The sequence below is a fragment of the Rhipicephalus sanguineus genome, chromosome 2, assembly GCF_013339695.2.
Source record: "Rhipicephalus sanguineus isolate Rsan-2018 chromosome 2, BIME_Rsan_1.4, whole genome shotgun sequence".
Classification (NCBI taxonomy): domain Eukaryota; kingdom Metazoa; phylum Arthropoda; class Arachnida; order Ixodida; family Ixodidae; genus Rhipicephalus; species Rhipicephalus sanguineus.
The window spans coordinates 131962175-131981690 of record NC_051177.1 but is presented as its reverse complement, the minus strand read 5'-3'; the positions used below and the strand labels follow the sequence as shown (position 1 = coordinate 131981690).

General features: G+C 45.7%; 1 protein-coding gene across 1 annotated transcript in view; it reads left to right on the top strand.

The window, feature by feature from the left end:
- The window catches only part of LOC119383669 (formin-2-like), a 113693-nt gene extending 97183 nt beyond the window's left edge, over positions 1–16510 (top strand). The window contains exons 8-9 of the mRNA XM_049412925.1: positions 15514–15636; positions 16461–16510. Of these exons, the coding sequence (XP_049268882.1) occupies positions 15514–15636; positions 16461–16510 (173 nt within the window). The remainder of the gene's footprint in view (positions 1–15513; positions 15637–16460) is intronic.
- Positions 16511–19516: the final 3006 nt, after the last annotated feature.

Here is a 19516-nt window from a genome sequence, read left to right as displayed (position 1 = left end):
AGCCAATTTCTTCAACTGTTCTTCATAGGTAATACTGCTGTCACAAACTGGAGTCGCATGCTTTGCAGACCCCAAAACAGACAGTCTTTATCCTTGGCATTTCAGGAAGACTGCAAGACCGCTGCTGTTGGTAGAGGGGCATTCAAGTTCCTTTCTCTTCGGGTGACGGGCGCCTTTCTTTCCTTCAGTCATGAGCTTCACTTCTTTCGCGGCTTTCAACTTCCACGTGAAGATACTTCAGGAGTTCTTGCAACTCCTTCTCAGCTGTGGCTGTCGATGATGAGCTCATGCTCTTGTTGCCCCGAGCTTGCATTATCTGTCGTAGACGGTGGTGACCTTAGGTTGGCTTCTTTCCGGTAATAACCACGACGGAGGTCTGTTGGCAATGCCTTAACAAAATATCCCTCATCATAGTTGCATAACTGGCAGGACGACGTTTAATCCTTTCAGACCTCTGATGTGACAATGCACATAATCCAACAGCTTTCGAAGGTTGTAGACGTCTTCCGAAAATCAACTGCTGGTAGAGCGCGCAGTCGGCGTAGATGGTCCTGTACGATACGCCGGCTATCTCCGAAACGACTCTTCAGAATCTCGATGGCATCGTCTAAGCACTCGGCCGTCGCTTGCAGACCAGAAATGCGGCGGCTGCGTCCCCTTTCAATAGAGTCTTTAGATATTGAAACTTTTCTCCTTTGTCAGGTTTTCGTTTTCCTCCACAGAGGTCTTAAACTGCTCCACAAAGGAAGGCCAGTGGCAGAGCTGTCCGTCAAATGTCTGCAGCTGGAGTGTGGGAAGCTTGATTGCCTTGCACGGTGTGCGATCCTCAGGCGTCTGGGATGGCCTTGCAGGTAGAGACTGGGTTGTCGTAGAACAAGGGTTTTGACGCAATTGCCACTCCCGAGCCTTCAGCTGTCCCAGCATTTCTAGCGCAGCGTCTTGATATGTCAACACAGCTTCAAACTCTGTAGCGAACTCGTCCTCTGGAATAAGCTCTTCCAGCTCGGCGTTAACTTTATTCAAATCTGCGTTGTTGCCTTGTAGCCGTTCAATCAAAGATGAAATCTTTGCACTGTCAGCACTTTCCATCACGGCTTTGGCTTCATTGATGAGACGCGTATTCATATGTCGTCGCGCGGCTCGCTTCTCTTTCAGCGCTCTGACGCGATTCATGTTGCTTCAACAATGCGTGACCATGCTCACCTCAATCGACTGGTCAGTTTGCTGTCACGGCGAAAAGCAGCGGCATATGTCCCTTCAGGATATCCTTTCTGGCTTTCTTCTAAGGTTGCCGCTGTCCTCACGAAGTGCCGTCTTCCGTTCAAAAGTTCCCGATGAGCACTGGTAGCATGTATTGTCCCGGCGAGTACTCCCGGGTTTCGGCACCACTTTGTGAAATAACTGGTCATGGCACTTGAAGAAACAAGACTATATTTACATTATTTACACATAGCAGTTGGAACAGTCCATGGCGGATGCTTTCTTCTTTCTCTTCTTTCTTGAGAGCTCACGCGTTCTTCTCGACAACTTCTTCTTCTGCTTCTCAACGAAAGGCAAATATTCAATAGTGCTACGAATAGGTGCCTGCGAAAAATGTAGTATCTTTTTTTTACAATTCACGTATATGTAAAGGAAACCGGCGGGCGGGGACAGACACCGTCACCAAAAACGCCTACGACAGGGAACTTCGTCCGCTGTAAATAAACGTTGTGTAAGAGAATGGTACTTAGTAGTGCAAGAGGTTTATTACCTCGGATTGGTACAACCTATGAATTTGTCTGCATATAAAATATATCATCAAGCATAAATATTCGAAAAGAGCACTAGGGGGGGGGGGGGGGGGGAATCGGAGATCTCTGTTCGTTCCGCGTTCGTTCTGGCGGTGTTAAGTCACAACAGTGGGCGGTCCGCAGCTCTCTTCCGCCGAGAGGAAGAGGACAGCCAATCATCAAGCGGTGAGCGGCGAGCTTTCCGGAAGTAGACGCGCATCGTTTGTCCTCGGCAAGGGAACCGTATAATTCAAAACGAAGTGTTTCTCACCTTCTAGTAAATACAGTTGTTATACGAAAAGATATTGTTTTTCTTTTCAAGCTCAAACAGATTCTGAAACAGCAATAGGTTTGAGCGCTGATATTTATTGGTGTTAGGTTTTCTAACGTCCTCGCTATGTGAAGTCGCGCACGCGAAAAAAAAAAAAGAAAAAGTAGCGCTTGGCGCAGTTTTTCAAGGTGTCGTCCCACCGGAATGTCTGGCTTGGCTCCCGGGTGTCGAATCGTCAAAAGGGGCTTCTGCTGGCTTTTATAAAAGAGCACCCACAGATACCTGCGCCGTCGTGCCCACTGGGGCCGTCGTTCACGAGTGAGGACCGGGACGACACGTGGCAGTAGCTGATAGCGCTTTTGAACTAAGTCCCTGCGCGTAAGACCACAGCCCAGAGGCAGGCCTGTTCATTTTGTTCGCACTGTTCGTTTCGAGAACAGAAAGCGACGCCGCACTCGCTCATGTCTTCGAACGCACCTCGCACCTCCAACCGCAAGAAAAGCACACGTCGCAAGCGCCATTTTCTCAAAATCAGCTGTTGCGGCAGCCGCAACCGCCGCATCATGCCGTGCGAAGCCGTTTGTTCGCTCTAGAGAGCGCGTGCGAACGGTCTCGCGCTCCGTTCGTTTGTAGCAGACGACGTGCTCGTTATGACGCGGTATGACGTCACCAAAAAATAAAAAATCAAGCAAAAGGAAAAATGGCTACGACCCTCAGAGACGTGGTTTTTTCCGGTTTCGGCCAATCGCGTATACGCCGCCAGAATGGGTACAGAACGAACGGCGCAGAACAGAGATCTCCGATCACCCCACTCGTTATGCCGCCATATGACGTCACCAAAAAAGAAAAGATCAAGCAAAAAAAAGAAATGGCGACACCCCCCGGCCTTGAGTGGCATCTCCCGCTTCAGCCAATCAGCGCGCTTGTTCTTCCCCAGGAGAACGAACAAGCGGAACGAACAGGTCTCCGATCGCCCCCTAGATTATGTTGAGAGCAAATTGCCGATAGCGGTTAGCCACAAACTGCAAGGTGTGCTATGTGTTCCAGTTCTCGACAAGAATGTTGTTTTCTTGATACCCTGGGGTTGTTTCTTACGCAAAGTATAGGAAGCGCTTTTGAGAAAGAAAGCCCGTGCAACTTCCAGTAGCGCATCCTGAGTAGTTTTTGTGCAAACCAGATAAGGGCTTCAAAGGCGCGATGAGCTCTGACAGAATGATGTGATCTTTACTGTTAACATTCTCATGGTTTTACTATGGTTTTTGGTCATCCTATGGCACATCTTGATCGAAAGTGGCAATTATGCTGCGGTTGTGACAGTACAGTTGGCTCCACCGCCATTCCAATATACGAGGGCTGCCCGTAAAATAGGGTTCCCAAGGAGTTCCAGTCGTGTATGAGGGCACAACACGTGCGCAAATGGCGCAGAGAATTCTAAGACGCTCGTGAAGAGGCCCATGACGAGCAATGTTCTGCGCGGCCATCGGTTTCAGACGAAATGATGGGGAAACGGGAACAAACAATACTAATAGGTCCAGTGGTGATGGTTCGGGAGCTGCGCGAGATAACCCCTTTTGTAAGCAAGACCTGTGTTTACGAAATTTTAACGCTCTATTTAGGGTATACCAAGGTTTGTGCAAGATGGGTCCCGGCAATGCTTACAGAAGACCCGAAAGGGCAACGTGTAGAAAGTGCCTGCGACTTTCTTCAGGCCTGCGAAACCAATGGCGAGCAGTTTCTTGACTCTATTGTAACTGGGGAAGAGACGTTGGTCCGCTGCGCGAAACCAGAAACGAAACAGCAATCCTCTCTGCAGGCATCCAGAGTCTCCGGAGCCGCGGGTTTTCAAACACTGTCTGCCGGCAAACTGGTGGTTAGCGTCTTTTGGGACAGGAAGCGGTTACTGCTGTGGGAATTCATGCCTCTTGTTACAGCTATCAATGCGGACGCTACTGTGAGAGGTTAAAGAGCCTTCGCCGCGCTATTCAAAACAAGAGGAGAGGCATGCTCACGAAGGAAGTACGTTTCAATCAGGACAAAGATCGTGCGCACATCATCCGTGTTACGAGCCTTTTCCTCAATAAATTTCCATGGGATACTGCCACAGGCTCGTCCCACAGCCCAGACATAGCCCCAAGTGACTACCATCTCTACTCTGAATTGAAGAAACACCTGAGTGGCACGGATTTCATAACAGGAGAGGAGCTACGACCGAGGCATAAGAAATATGGCACACCGCAAACAAAAATGCATTGATCTCAACGGCAATTATGTTGACTAGTAGGGTAACGTTCAAGATTTCCGAAAATGTATTCACCAATGTAAATAAACTCGTTTTTTTCGTGAAGAATCTGGGCTGTCCGTAAACCTAATTTTACGGACAGCCCAGGTGCCTTGCTTTCAGTGAACAGCCATTGTCGCGAGTGTAAGCGTTTCGGATGTCCTTATGCATTTTTTGTCGTAGTTTCGCACGACCAGTATTGTCCTGTTATTTTTCTGCATTGTATCTCCTGTACACATATTCTAATAATATGAAAATGCCGGTTCCCGTGTGCTTGAATATTTAACGGAACAGTTAAAGAACAAATGCGACCTTTGTATTTCATCAGGGGCCGAATTCACAAAACTCACTTACGAGCAAATTGTCGCGTAAGAGAAATTTTGTCGCGTAAGTCGATTCACGAAGCGAAAAAAAACGTCGTAAGAGGCCATCGTTATCACATCGGCCGCTGCGGTAAAGCGCGCTGTGACTGTCCAGGAACATGTCAGCGATGGTGATGCAGTTGCTATATTTGGTGACGTCACTGAAAAAGGCTCGTAAGTGGATTCACGAAGCAAAAAAATTGCGCGGAAACAGCGTGGCTACGAGAAAATCCCAAGAGTGGTCCGGACCACTCTTACGAACAATATGGCTGTTTAGAACATGCAACTGCGGCGGGTATCTGGGTGCCGTGGCTAATTTTGAGCTAATTCACGGCCATTTAAGGCTTCTTGATGATTGCTGGTACGTTTTATTTATTTCGGCGCTTTGAGTTTCGTGTGTTGTTTCGCTTGTACGCTATGGACTGTATTGGCACTCGTAGTCGTCCAATAAACTGTGAGTCGCAGTAATTAAAGAAGCCTATTGGGTGTCAATGGCGAAACATTATGCATGCAAAGACTTGTGGTTGGATTAAAACCAAAGGTCTACATGAATGGTCGATGAAGTCCAAAGCGGCGCGGTATTTGGTCAACATTTTTTTGTTATGTTGTTGTGTTGCGTCCGACTTCCTCCAATGAGACGTCCAACTTATCATGATGTACGCAGCATTGGTCTAAACCACCACCAAAGAGGTTCAGAGGAGCACATCAGCTGCACGCTATTGGAAATAAAATTGAGCGGAGCATTTCAGTTAGCCGTTATTAAAGCCTATTATATGATTCCACAACATGTCTAGTTGGATTGGCTTTAACTGCCCAATAGGCACGATCGCTGAAACGCAGCTGTCACTAAGCGCTTTGAGTCAATCCAGAGCAGGCTCGTACATTGCAAATCGCAGCATATTATAGATGTGCGAGATTATGCATGAAATCTCAAACAAATCAAGCTTTTCGATCTTCACTGTTCGGAAACCGAAACGGAACGCGTTTATACGGCGAGCAGTCAGAAGTAAATGGATCCAGTAATTTGAAACGACATCAAAAATATGTGCGAATGCTCACGATTCTCGAGTATAAACAAGCCTTTGCCGGATTCACGTCCCTTTGATTACTAACTGCCATTTAACATGGCGTGAGAATATCAATTGAAGGTGGCTTCACCCACTCATAAATGTATTTTGTGCTCATAAGCGTCAGCTTGACTTAGAAATCATCGCGTAGATAAGGCGAAACCCCCGCAGGAGGCTACTATCGTAGCAGACGACAAACGATAGCAGACGACGGCTTGGGCGAGAGGTGCAACTAGTGATTGGTTGGGAAGCAGTACTCTCTACAGCAGCCCATCTTATGACGTTGACAAAACACTTCTTTCATCGCGCGCTCCTGTCGTGTTCGTCATATCTTCCCCCTCGCACATAAGAGAACTTTTTATCTTCTCGCGATCAACGCGAAAGAGCTTTTTCTAAGTTGTCTTAGCGCCTACCCCCTGCTGCGCAGTTTGTAAGAACAACATGGCGCCGTAAACTGTAGGTGTCGGCGCCGATTTTCGCAAACGCATGAGTTCCTTCAGCGTTCGACTGGATGTGCTGTGAATACCGCTGCTTTTCCGGTGCGCGCAAGCAGTGTGAAGACCGACGGCAGTGTCTCTTGGTGTGCCGTGAAGCGTAGCGAAGCCTGTGCCACGGAGTGTTTATGAAGCGGGGATCGGCGCCTGTGTACCGACGGTAACTGGCACTGGAGGAGCCTGCAATGTGTGTTTGAGTGTCGGTAACAGTTCGTTTGCTTCGCGTTCCTGTGTCTCACTAAGGTGCAGTGCGGCATTTCGAATTGACAGCATTTTGGCACGTTACTTGAGTGATTCCGTGCTTCCGCGATTCCGTACGGTAACGCATGAACTACGCTCTGTATTTGGTTCTTGCTTCGCCAGTGGTTAGCCCGTGCGCTTCTATTTTCTTGTGAGTAGTCCAGGCAAATGCAGTGTTCGGGAGTGAAATGGTGTGCGCTGTGAAAGTGGTGCTGTGTTGACATTTCCAAGAGTTGTGAAGAGGCTGTGCCCGTGTGACAGAAGATTAAAGCGTTGATAACCGTGTTTCGTCCTACGAAGCTGCGATGGTGCTTTTTGAGGGCTTTAAGGATTTGGCGCTGGGCTTGGCGCTTTCTTTTTTAACTCGTTGCTTCTCCTTTTTGTGATAACCGTAATTCGAACGTCATAACGTGTCGAACCGAAGTCGCTCGCCGAGACATTGTGCTGAAAATGTGGCTGCTTTGGCAGTATGCTTTGACTGTTCTCCGGTGAAAACTTGGACTTGTACCTGGCAGCGAAAGCACGTGGACGTCACGCTTCGCTCCGGACAGAACACAATTCTCACTGGTGATTTGCCTTGGATGAAGTCGTAGACCAGCACCTGCTAACTACAGGTTTTCGAGCCCATCTGTCGTGTCGTTTTGCACGGCACTGGAGCCTTGACTAGAGCGGCCCACGGCGATTTCTCACGCTTCACCAGTGGACGTACACGTCTTGCTAGCGTTGCATTTCTACGTCAACGGCAGCTTCCAGTCCACGGACGTCTTTTGCCTGTGGCTGCAGAGCACATTCCATTCCCGATGACGCTGACGGCTGCTAATATCGTTGTGCCATCGGTGAGTTGAATTTGCGCAACTAATTTCGTTGCTATTCGTGTAGTGCTATAACGTACGTTTGTAAGTTTTTCATCCCAGCAGATGTAATAACATCCCTTGTTAAGTTCAAGTACGAAAAATGTACTACTACCGCTTGGTATATACGTATATATGGCCTATATACATATATTGCAATATGTGCAAGTACACCAGCAGTTTTTATGATTTTGCTTAAGCAGGCTTTTATCTGATTATTAAGAGGAGCCTGTCTGTTTACCACGCTTGACAGTTGAGAGAAAAATATTTGATGCGAATTTATCTTCCAGGAGCCATTTAGCACTTTTTCAGGAATTTCCTTTATATTGCAAAATTACTTGTATAGAAGTTTACCACTGTGGCGGCACTATACTTTACCAGGACATATACATTACAGTATGTAAAGCTTACATGGGGCTTCAGTTTGTTTCAAATTGAATAAAGCATATTTGATAGCTATGACTAAGCGATAATTTTTGTGTTTCTGCCAAATATGTATTAAGAGCGCTTTCAATGATGCTTTTCTTAATATATCCTTCTTGGCCTCTTCACAGATTGCAGATTTTCGTAAAGTCGTGGGATACATCGATTGCAAGCACTGGCAAATCAAGCCACCTTATGACTTGGAGCACCTGTACAGAAATAGGAAGGACTTGTGCTCCCTAAATCTACAAGTCTTTTGCAACGGTGGGGGCGTCATCATCCAGCCGACCTCAAAGGGGCCTGGAAGCACGCATGACAGCCTCATCTGGATGGACTGTGCTCTGCCTGGGAGCTTCAAGGGTAGAAAACTGCATAATAGCTGGTTGCTAGGTTAGTTTTTTTAGGTGTTTTAGGTGTTTAACCACAGTAAACACCGGTTAATGTACGCACCTTCACAACCAAGACATTGTTACTAACAGTGGATGCTTGTATTATTTTCACACAGCGATGCTAATTGGACGCGTAAAGAGAAGCAAATTATAATAGAATTGACAATGTCGAAAGTGTAAAGTCTACAGCTTATGAATTTTACTCCATAGATGTGAGACTGGAAAGTTGTGCTTTTGAAATAGCACAAGTACTTTTATTGCCTATTGAGCTCTTGTGCCTGTCACTCACACAGTGTATCAAGTGCTCTGCATGGAAATAGCAAGCGGGAGAAAATCGCCTGGCTGTTCGCAACATGCAGGGAGAAAGAACTCTAGTTCAAGCCTCAGGCCACACAGGAGCAGTAAATGCGCATTTTACCTGCCGTAGCTTATCTTTTTTCAATGTTGTGGCACGTTGTATTTCCGCCGTACATGTTCTCAGCACAATTGCATAGTGGCACGGTTATTTCTACAAATCGTATGTGTCCTGAGTATACGCTTGTTGATCTCTGAAGGTCACTCTCACTACGCCTGAGAGCCATGGGTGCTCACCCTCCTGTCCGTGGCTGGCCCAGCTGAGCAGCAGTGCAGTGCAGCCCCCACCCATGCAAGACAGGTCATACAGTGCACCTTTGGTGTTCTGAGCAGGACACAGCGTATCCGTCCGGCATGGCAGTGACATCAATAATAATGATGGTGAGTGTTTGCGGAAGCCATAGGAGCCCATTAACATGCATTTATGGATTATGAGTGTGTTTGTTGCTCGAAATCATTTCTCCTAATCAAGTGCATTTTTTTGCAAAGTGTAATTTTGTTAGGAAAAACCGTTTCGAGCAACAAAAACACACATAATCCAATAATGCTTTGTGTTTTCAAGTCTTCAAAATTGCTCCTTCACACTGTATGATGAGGTGGCTATGTTAGATAACTTTAAAGTGATGAACAATAACTGTTGTCTTGTAACATAGAAATACATGAGTACACTCTAGGAACAAATCGTCTATTTGGGAGTATTTCAGCTACACAGCAATAATCAAAATCTTGCTTGCTCGCATTTCCTTTTATCAAAACTTCGCTCTTGGCACTTTTCTGTCAAGAATGCTATGTCACTTTGATAACACGCGCGTCATTCGTGACCCGGAAGTCCCGGGACCGTGGTGATAACGCGTGGAAAGTACGTGAGGTGGATGACGTTATAGTTGTGGGGTAGCAATACTCCACAAATACTTGATTTTTTCTTAGAGTGTAGCATAGTAAACTCATTTTTGGTCGGCTTCTTGCACCTAGTGTAAAGTCGAAATAGAAGATACTTTATTGGCTGATGTCTCACTATTAGGCAGAAGTTTGTTGCCTTCAAAATGAACATCGTAGGTATATATTTATATCATAAAATAATTTTTCAAGGTCTTCATTGTTGGTGGCTCTATGTTCAGACCTTTTTTCCTTGTTTTTTTATTATATTTCATACTTGTCATTGGATTCTTAAAATACGACAGCTAGACTTTTTCGCACATATCAGCTGTCGATTTTTACACATAGCATGGTTGTAACAATCACCTGTACTTTTCTATGTTCCAGCAGTGCCATGGGATCAGGTGCCCCACTGTCATGTAATTGTACAGTGTATCTCGGACAAAACACACAAGGCCAACAAGTAGAGAGCGACTACCAGTGACTGTGTCCTGTTCAAAGTGCACGTCAACAGAAAAAATGCATTGTGATAGTTGGAACAGCTTGAATTGTATGGTGAGAATCTGCACAGCTGCAGTTTAATCGTTGAGCAGTGCATCATTCAGCAATTCCTTGCACCTGAGGATTCAAAATTAAATTCTGCATTTAATATACCAAACCTTGACGTTGATGTAAATCACACTGTAGTGGTAATGTGCAAATTAACTTCGGCTACCTTGAATTTTTAACATGCACGTAACTCAAAGTGCATGTGTGTCTCTGCATTTCACTGCCATTAGAAACAGCAGCCATGGTCGGCAACCAAAACCGTGTTTTCATGTTTGGTAGTGCACGAATGAAACCATTGAAGCACGTAGTTTTGCTTTTGGTCTATATAGGCGTTCAGGATACATGCATTATTATAGCACAAATGATTTTATGTATATATAAGCTCTGGAAAGTCATTTTCCGCGGAATATTTAGATGCAAAAGGAGCGTCACTATTCCTAGTATGTCCAACAGGCTTTAGCACCTGTGTAATGTTATCATATCGCATGCTTGTCCTCTTCAACGGTCAACCTTTCTGCATGTACTGTGTAAGTTTTAATTTTTTTTTCATATAGTGTTTGCTGCCATAGGTTTCTCTATAATGTACTTGTATACTCTGCAAATAGTTTATCATCTATGCAGCTTTGCTCATATTACTGCTGAAAGTATTTATTGCTTTTTGTATGGTGACTATGCATGCATTTACTTATGCCTTTTGATGCGCCTGTGCAGTGGTTTAGCCTGAAGAGGGCTGCTGGTGTGCTCTAAACTTGAAACTGGCGACTTCGAACAAATTTGAAGGCTGATAACCATTACTACTATATTCAGACAAGCTGTGATAGCTCGATGAAAATATATTTAAGATTCTGTAAACTGTGCCAGGTAAATGTTCTTAAATTCCTTTATTGTTGTCCATGTTTCATGCACCTGAAACATAATTACTTTGTCATGGCACATTATAAAATGTTATTCTGCCCATTTGTGCTGATCAACATTGCAGCTGAGGCAGGGGCGTAGCCAAGGGGGGGGTTGAGGGGGTTCAAACCCCCCCCCCCCGAAATTTTTCAGTTTTGCTTGCGTATATAGGCATGCACACGTACAAACGCACGCACAAACATTCATAAAGTATGGTTGAACCCCCCCCCCCCCCGAAAAACATTTCTGGCTACGCCCCTGAGCTGAGGCCAGCAGCAAGATATACATGCAAGGTACTGAATCTTTGCATCACATTCCTTGCCCAGCAGTGCACTGAAATTTTTTTCAAGCGAAATGAGAGACTGATATACAGCAGCCTCTCATTTGAAGGAAGTCGGCACATGTGCACACTTTGAAACCTTTTTGAGGAGTGTTTTCAGAAGAAGCAATAGGGTATTTACATGTTAACAACAGCATTATTTGTACCGAGGAGCTTAGTAACAGTGAATTGTTTTATTTATGTATTGTCGAGAATCTGTCCGAGCTGTGCCAATCTTCCAGCCCACGTCACCTGACATGGCTTGTTATAGTGTTGTCAATATGCCGGACTATGTAAATAAACTATGTGTCATCTTGCAGACATGTACCAGAATGTGATGCATTGCGTTTTTCCTTGACATCACATTGTCGGGGGCTCTTTTCTTATATATCGTCGTAGGCTGCCGCCCACGAAAATGTATAAAACTGCTTGTGAGTGGGCAGAAGCAGAAACTATACATGAAATTGTTCCAAGAGGGTTCGAGAAATGCCGAGTTGGCACATAAGAGTGGTGAGAGATTTCTCTCGTAAGTTACTGCCTTGAAACCTCATGTGCTCAAGACTGCGTGTATCAGCATTGTTGTTTTATAGCAGTTCATCCTATTAACTACTACTCACTGTATGTATGTATGTATGTATGTATGTGTGTATGTATGTATGTATGTATGTATGTATGTATGTATGTATGTATGTATCTTTTAAACAAAAACTTGCGTTTTTTTTTAGTGTAACTTTCATAAAAATTTTGCTATTTGATTTCTAGTTCTTTTTCTATCTCATTTTCATTTCTCAAATATGTTTTCTACTGCGCAAAAATTAATGTAACCTTACAAAAAATATGTGCATTCAAACAAGATGTTTCACTTAACAACGTACAGTTCTCAGCAAGAAGTTGGGAACTATGCAACCAACCAGCAAAAATAAGTTTATAGGACAGCTCCTCTGTGTAACATTGCTTCTACACATTGCGTTTGTCTAATATGTACAACAGACTAGGCGACTTCAACCAGGAGGACCAAGCTTTCGCCCGTGGCTGTACATATTTTTACATATGTGCGTGGTATCTCTACGTATTGTCATACGTGTTGCCAATTACTATTAAGGGCACAAAACTAGGCGAGCTGAATATGCGGATTTTTGTTTCCTCACCTGTCATCTATACTGTAACTGCTGTTGATAAAGAGTAAACTCGCGTTTAAAATTTTCATGTACTTACCAAGGGAAGAGTAGCCCTTTATGACGCAAATGAATTTGCCGTAATGTTTTCCCAGGCGTACTGTTTTGCCCTCTCCTCAGAACTCGATAGCCTGCTGGAGTCCTTTATAGCCATTGACAGAGGCATTACACGGAGCTGCGCAACACAACAGAGACCGAGAGAGAAGACACAAACACATCACTGTGTTTGTGTGTTTTCTCTCTGTCCCTGTCGTTTTGCGCAGCTGCTTGTAATGAATCCCACCCAACTAGCACGCAAACGTGTCCCGACAATGGCACTCATCTTGGCCGCAAGCATTTTGACCGCCGCGTGTCTCCTGATGTTATTGAAAACACCGCGATGTCTGACCGGCAGTCGAATAGCCAGAGTCGTGAAAAGTAATGCCCAGGTATGATAATTGGGTTTCGGGACTGGGCACCCTTGCGATAGTAGTGGTTAGAGCAAAAAAAAAAGATACTCTTATTTCTATGATCCGTGAGGGAGCACGGCGAAGCGCATTTGGGTATAAAGGGGCGTGAATGAAGAGAGCGGAAAGGCCACCTTCTCAAGAAAAGAGTGCTCGCAACACATAACCTCAGGCCGTGCTAACCATTTTTCCATTAAAAAAAAAACATGGGTGCTTGGCGACACTGCGAATCGAACCCAGTACCTCCCGCATTGTAGTCTGACGCTGTAACGACTCGACCACCGCTGCAGTGTTTCAGAAGAGAGCTGGCCACTGTAACACTTACTTCATTGTATATTATTATCTTTCCCTCGAAAGACACGTAATTCAAGACGTCCGGTGAAAGTCGATCAAAAAAAGAAGAAAAAACTCGGGATCCTAATGCATTCGCCTAAGGTGACTCGAAGGTTAAAGCCATCAAATGGGGCTATATTACCGTGCACTTTGTATCGAGTGCGACATCACTGATCAACTATCGCTAATTGACTGTCACTAATGTCACTTTCACTAATTGAATATTCAATGTGTTTCGATTATTGTCGTTTAAATAAACTTTCACTAAACAAATCGCTACTCACTTAATTTGCTTCGATTCTCATATATAAGCACAATCACACGTTCACTCGCTTTTGTATGGCTTTCGCTCCCATAGACGTTAGTAAGTAACGCGAACGCCGTCTCTTTTTTTTCTTATTATTAATCGTGCGAACGCGCAGCACGCGCGCCCTGTGAATCCAGGCGCACGTGTAGTCATGTCACTTCAGGCCGAGACAACACCGCTTCTTTTATGTTTGCTCACGCAAACTCGGCAAGGACGAAGTGACTGCGCCGTGTTTTCTGAAAAGCATTAGCACGTAGAAACCTCCCGACGAATCTTCCTTGTTTTACGCGCGCACATACCTCAGCGTATACGATTGCTCTCTCATTCCAGCCCTGTCAAAATGCTGCGGTGAATCGGACCTGCGGCATTGCGCTATGATACCTTTCTTACTGCTGCTTTGTATTTCTGTACAGTTCTCCGTAGGCTCAAAAGCCGCTCCTATGTCTTGTACTGAGATCTTCGTAAGAAATGCAGAATTTTACGTCTAGCTACAAAACGCCGTAATGGCAACCACCATACCGTGCTCGAACATGCCTAGTTAGTTTAGTGGCAGCGCAGCTTCATGAAAATGTAACTAAACTGGTTGTGGTAAACAGGGGGAGACGTTTCGGTCACATCATCAAACCTTCAATGTTTCAATTTACTCGCGGTTTAAAGATGCAGTGCGTCTGGAGCGTTGTTCGCCTGCACTTGACGGGATAGCGCACAGATTATTAACGCCATCGAGCAACTAGATTTTTGTTAGCTATGGTCATCGATGAAACACGAGCACTGGGCTTCGCGCAAGACCCCAGGACGTCTGCGGCAACACGTAAGAGCTGTAGCAGACGCCCGGAACTGGAAGCTGAGATGCAGCGAAAATACATTGGGTATCATCGTATACCCTCGATGCTAGACGCTTCGCGTGCAGCCTTGCTATCACCTGCGCGCACTTCTTTCTTTCCTTGTCGTTTGATCGGCTTTCGCGTTGCCTCCTTGCCCTCAAAAGTGGCTGGTAAGTTAAATTCCTACCATTGCTGTCGTAATCCCTCGAGATACGAGAATTCTTGGCTAAGAAATTGCGTAGGCAAGAGAAAGCTTTGTGAATTCGGGCCCAGAAGTATTGGGTATTCATATATTTTTGCGCTATATCGCTCAATTATTGATATGTGCTCTTATTAATAATTATGAATCAGAATTATTACAATTCTGTTAACTCCTCTACTTTTGGAATTATAATTTTCCTCATTTTCAGGCAGGAACTAGAACACTGCTGAGTAAGCACCTGGAAACGTGGCGCCATATGCGCAAGAAGCTCTTATGAAAAAAATTCTCCGTTAGAATGTATGTGAGTTAGTCTTAACTCCGAAGATGTTCTTAGTGAAACCGTAATGCCATTAGGAGAAAATGTTCACAAAAGAATGGCCTTCTGAATCTGCGTCAATGCGCTTTTTAATAAGATTTCCGCCATACGGTTTAAATAAGAATACTGACATTGCATAAGCTCACTTTTAGATAGGGGTTTCCCAGGTTGTTTAATAATAATTGCTTCATTTTTTGAGAGAAACCTTCCCATGCCACTTCCTCTCACATTAATTCGAGGTGTACGATGATTGACAGAGGCAGTGAGAAAACTAAGCCAGTAGGAAAATCAATATAATCTCTTGTGCGCAAACAAAAGAAAAAGAAGAGGTGAGTTATAGAATATAATAAACAAGTACATATAAAAGCAATACCCGCGAGAACAAAAATAAAAACACGAGAGTCTAGAAATATTACTCTGCAGATAATACATTTAATGACCGAAAAAGCGACGACATTTTTATTCAAACGTGATAACATGGGAGCGGGAGGCTACGTTCAAGCCCGCTATTGCAACGTCATCAAATTAGTACTTAATTTACAAAGAAGCAAGAAGTCAAAAGCAGCGTATACACGTAAAATTGACTGTGTACAAAAATATATATCTGTGAGCTGAGACCAATTCATAATTCACCTAACCTATTTGTCATGCTCCTTTCCTTACATTTCTCGTAATGAATGCTGCCAACTTTTTTTCGCTGTATGTTTTTATGAGTTACAATACTCAGAGAATTTTGATGCGTGTGCTTCGTTTAACCAACTGTTTTTTTTTCAGCGTCATGGGCAAACAACGCTTGTAAGTTTTATAGCCTACCATGTGTGGCCATAGACTCTTGCAAACGGAAGCTAAGGCTGCCACTATCAGGGTGCGACAGCACTTCTGTCTGCTGCAACAAAAGTAAGATGCACATATTTTATTCGCATATTTTTTGCTATATCGCATGCATTCCGATGCACAGGGCAACCGCTAAAACGAGCCTTTGAAATCCCTATTCCTTGCTGAAAGGCAAGGTTGAACCAACAGCAAAAAGTGCCTCAGACAGGATGGCCTGTCTGAGACCTGTCTGAGGCAATTTCTCCTGGCCAGCCTGTCTGAGGCACTTTGTCCTGTTTCTTCAACCTATCCAACTTCTTGGTTCCAACTGTGGGCTCCCATCTTCACTTCGCTGAAAGGCTGTATTTCGGCTGTCGTACTAAAGGCATTGTAAGGCGTGGGGTTTGGCAGGTCTCGTTACAGTAGCTGGCTCCCGCCGTCGTCCGCATAGCCAATGTTTTCAGTGAGAAGGACGCGTTTTTACAAGGAAGGTAGGTTTATTTAGGTGATTACAAGAGAGAGAGTGAACGTCCAATGAACGAACGGATCCTTTTTGTACAAGTCTTCGGCTTTTACAGCCCCGCGCCTGCGAACACTGAGACACTCGGGAAGCGATGACAGCCGCCCCCGCCAATACGGTATCTTGACGCTTCAGGGCTCCTCCCCCAATAAAGGGTGAAAATGGGCCACTCAATACACACGTTGAGGAGGAGCATGGTCCAGATGCCCAATGGGAAACACAAGTGCACCACACAGTGAAGACGTACTCGCACAACGCTTCGACGACTATAAAATACGGTGAATGTCAGGCGAGGAGGTTGAGTCCGAAAGAGAGGGGGAGTCGATGACCTCGGACGAGAAGAAGGCCGCTGTCTTGAACACCTGCAGGCGCTAATGGCTGCGTTCAGATGACAACATGACCTGGATCGATGAAAGCGTCTCCAGCGGCGCTGTCTGACGCGGTCAAACACCGCGCAAAGAAGGGGGATTCGTCATACCTCCGTCGGGTTCCTCGTGACCTGACCTCAGCGAAATGCCTGGCTCACTTGACCACGGGTGCGTAAGCGCACCCCCACGAAAATGCGGGAATCCGTGCCTCCGTCCAGGCGCCGATACCGGGGAGAAAGCATTCTGGCCGACAGGTGCACGCGCAATGGTGTCTACCACAATGGATTCCGGGGCCAAACATAACAGCGCTTAACATTGACACGCGTTCGTTTTTGAATGCCACGCCCATCAAGGTGCACCTGATGATTTATAATCACTTCAGTGACTTCCCCTGCCTAGGGACAAGTTAGCCCTCCGGTTATCACAGGCAAAGAACTTTCATTTCCTGTGGGAAAGTAAAGATGCTTTTTTACGCGCAATAAGGGAATGACTGGCGGAAGCCTCAGTAGTTCATAACGAGACTTCTATAGGGTAAATCCTCTTGGTAGCTTATGAAACAGGCATTGAAGCATCCGGAGAAAAAAATAACAAAATAGAGGATGTAACCGTAAGGGAATTCGCGCAAAACGTAGTATAGCTTCGTATTTAAAGAACCAACAGCCAGTTTGAATGAATTAGTTTTTTGAAAATTGACGACGATCAAGGGATTGTTCACAGGACTTTCCCCAGGTTTTCGTGTTTTATTTCGCGTTCATTTATAACTGAGTGCCGTGCCGCGTTTAAGCTTCGCTTGCTCATGCAGTACTGTGTATTTTTCCCAATCCTTCTTTACTGTTTTTACTGTCAAGACGAAAGCCTTACATGTCTCATCAAACGCGAAAATTGATCGTCGGCGTCCCACGTCGGCGGCGTCAACACGTGACGCAAAGAATGATAATCTAGTGGGTACGTATTTATTGCGCTCTTCAGTTATGACTTCCGCTAAATTATTTTTCTTCATTTCCGGCATCCATAAGCGTCTCGGTCTTCATTAGGTGTTCATACATATACAATTAGCACGTCAGAACCAGGCTTATTACGCACGACGGTTAGGAACTGTTTATTGATCCATCAGATTCAAACCCTATTAGATCACCAGCCCTGAAAACCAAATGTTTTTATTTAGTATAAACGTTTGCCCTAATACACATGCACAACACATATCTTGTGTGTATATTAAACGCTTTAAAGAAATCATTCGCTCGCATGACGAAGGTGCGCCTCTGCGCTCTCACCCTAGCAAGCTTCAGCTGGTAGCGCTGAAGTCGCCGTTCCAAGCAACGAACGTGCGCTTCCAATTTTTGAAGCTGCGAGGAACTGCATATTGCCGCAATGCGGAAATAACAAGATACAGGACCACGTTGCGACGAAGAAAGACAAGTCTGTATTCAGATAACAAAAAGAGCAGACGCCTCAACGTCGTCTTCCTCAGAGAGCCCACAGCTGCAGCTCGTGCTGCTTGCTTCTTTGTCCTCTGTCGTCCTGTCGGATATTGATCGCGACAGCCTCCCCTCCAAGAAAGCATCGTCCCGATGCTTCATCGTCACGGCAGCAGGGTTTGTACTCGCTGGCAGCGCATGAGTTCATTCGGACAAATAGGGCTTCATCCGAACCACGTGAACCACTTCTGGTGCATGCCTTTGGCGCCTTGAGCAATGTGGACTGTCCGGAACAACCTCATAGTTAACATCAGTGAGACGTCGGATGACCTTATACGGCCCAAAGTACGTACCACCGTAATAGCTTCTCTGAGAGGCCACGACGGCGAACTGGGGTTCAGACCCAAACTCTCTATCCCGGCTCGTAGGAGACCGGTCATAGTCCTGCTGGCGACGAATACGCGTGCGCGCAAGTTGTCGGGCTTCTTCAGCAAGCTGAGTTATGTAGTCTGCATCTGTTTCGACGCCACCGTTTTCATGCGGCAGCATGGCGTCGAGCATGGTTGTAACTTCACGGCCATGGAGAAGACGGAACGGTGTCATGCGTGTTGTCTCTTGCTGGGCCGTATTATATGCGAAAGTGACATAAGGCAAGGTCTCATCCAAGTTCTTATGCTCTACATCGACGTACATGCAGAGCATATCGGCAAGTGTCTTGTTTAGCCACTCCGTCAGACCACTCGTTTGTGGATGGTATACCGTTGTACGCCGGTGAGATGTGCCGCTAAGCTTCAACACTGTGTGTAGCAGCTCGGCTGTGAATGCTGTTCCCCTGTCAGTTATTACTACAGATGGAGCGCCATGCCTCAGCACTACATTCTCTACAAAAAACCGGGCTGCTTCACTTGCCGTGCCCCTCTCCAGAGCCTTGGTTTCGGCGTAGCGAGTGAGGTAGTCCGTGGCTACAATTATCCATCTGCGCCCTGCAGCCGAAGTTGGAAATGGGCCTAGGAGATCCATTCCGACTTGAGCGAATGGATGGACCAATCGGATGGAGGAGCCCTGCTGGTTTGACGGCTGGCACTTTCCTACGCTGGCATTCAAGGCAAGTCCGAACGTACTGTTGAACGGTTGGCGTTAGTCTTGGCCAGTAATACTTTTGTCTCACTCGGCATAGCGTTCGTGTGTAACCCAGATGACCGGATGTTGCTTCATCATGGCACGCCTGTAGTACTTCTCTCCTCAGTGGTGTTGGAACGACAAATAAGTAGGTGTTTCCGTTCGGCGAAAAGTTCACATTATATAGCACGTCGTTTCTCAAGCAAAATAGTGCTACTCCTCTTGCGAAGAGCTTTGGCACAGCGGATGTGCGTCCCTCCAAGAAACCAATAAAAGATTGCAGTTCCGGGTCGTCGCGTTGCTGCTCTGCGATTGTAGTCGTGTTGACAACCCCGACAAATGCCGCGTCGTCGTCATCTTCAGCATTCGCATGTTCAAGTGGCGCGCGAGAAAGGGAATCGGCATCCGTATGTCGCTTCCCTGATTTGTACACAATAGCCATATCGAATTCTTGAAGCGTAAGGCTCCAGCGCGCCAATCGTCCTGGTGGGTCTTTCAAGTTTGTCAACCAACAAAGGGAATGATGGTCGCTGACAACG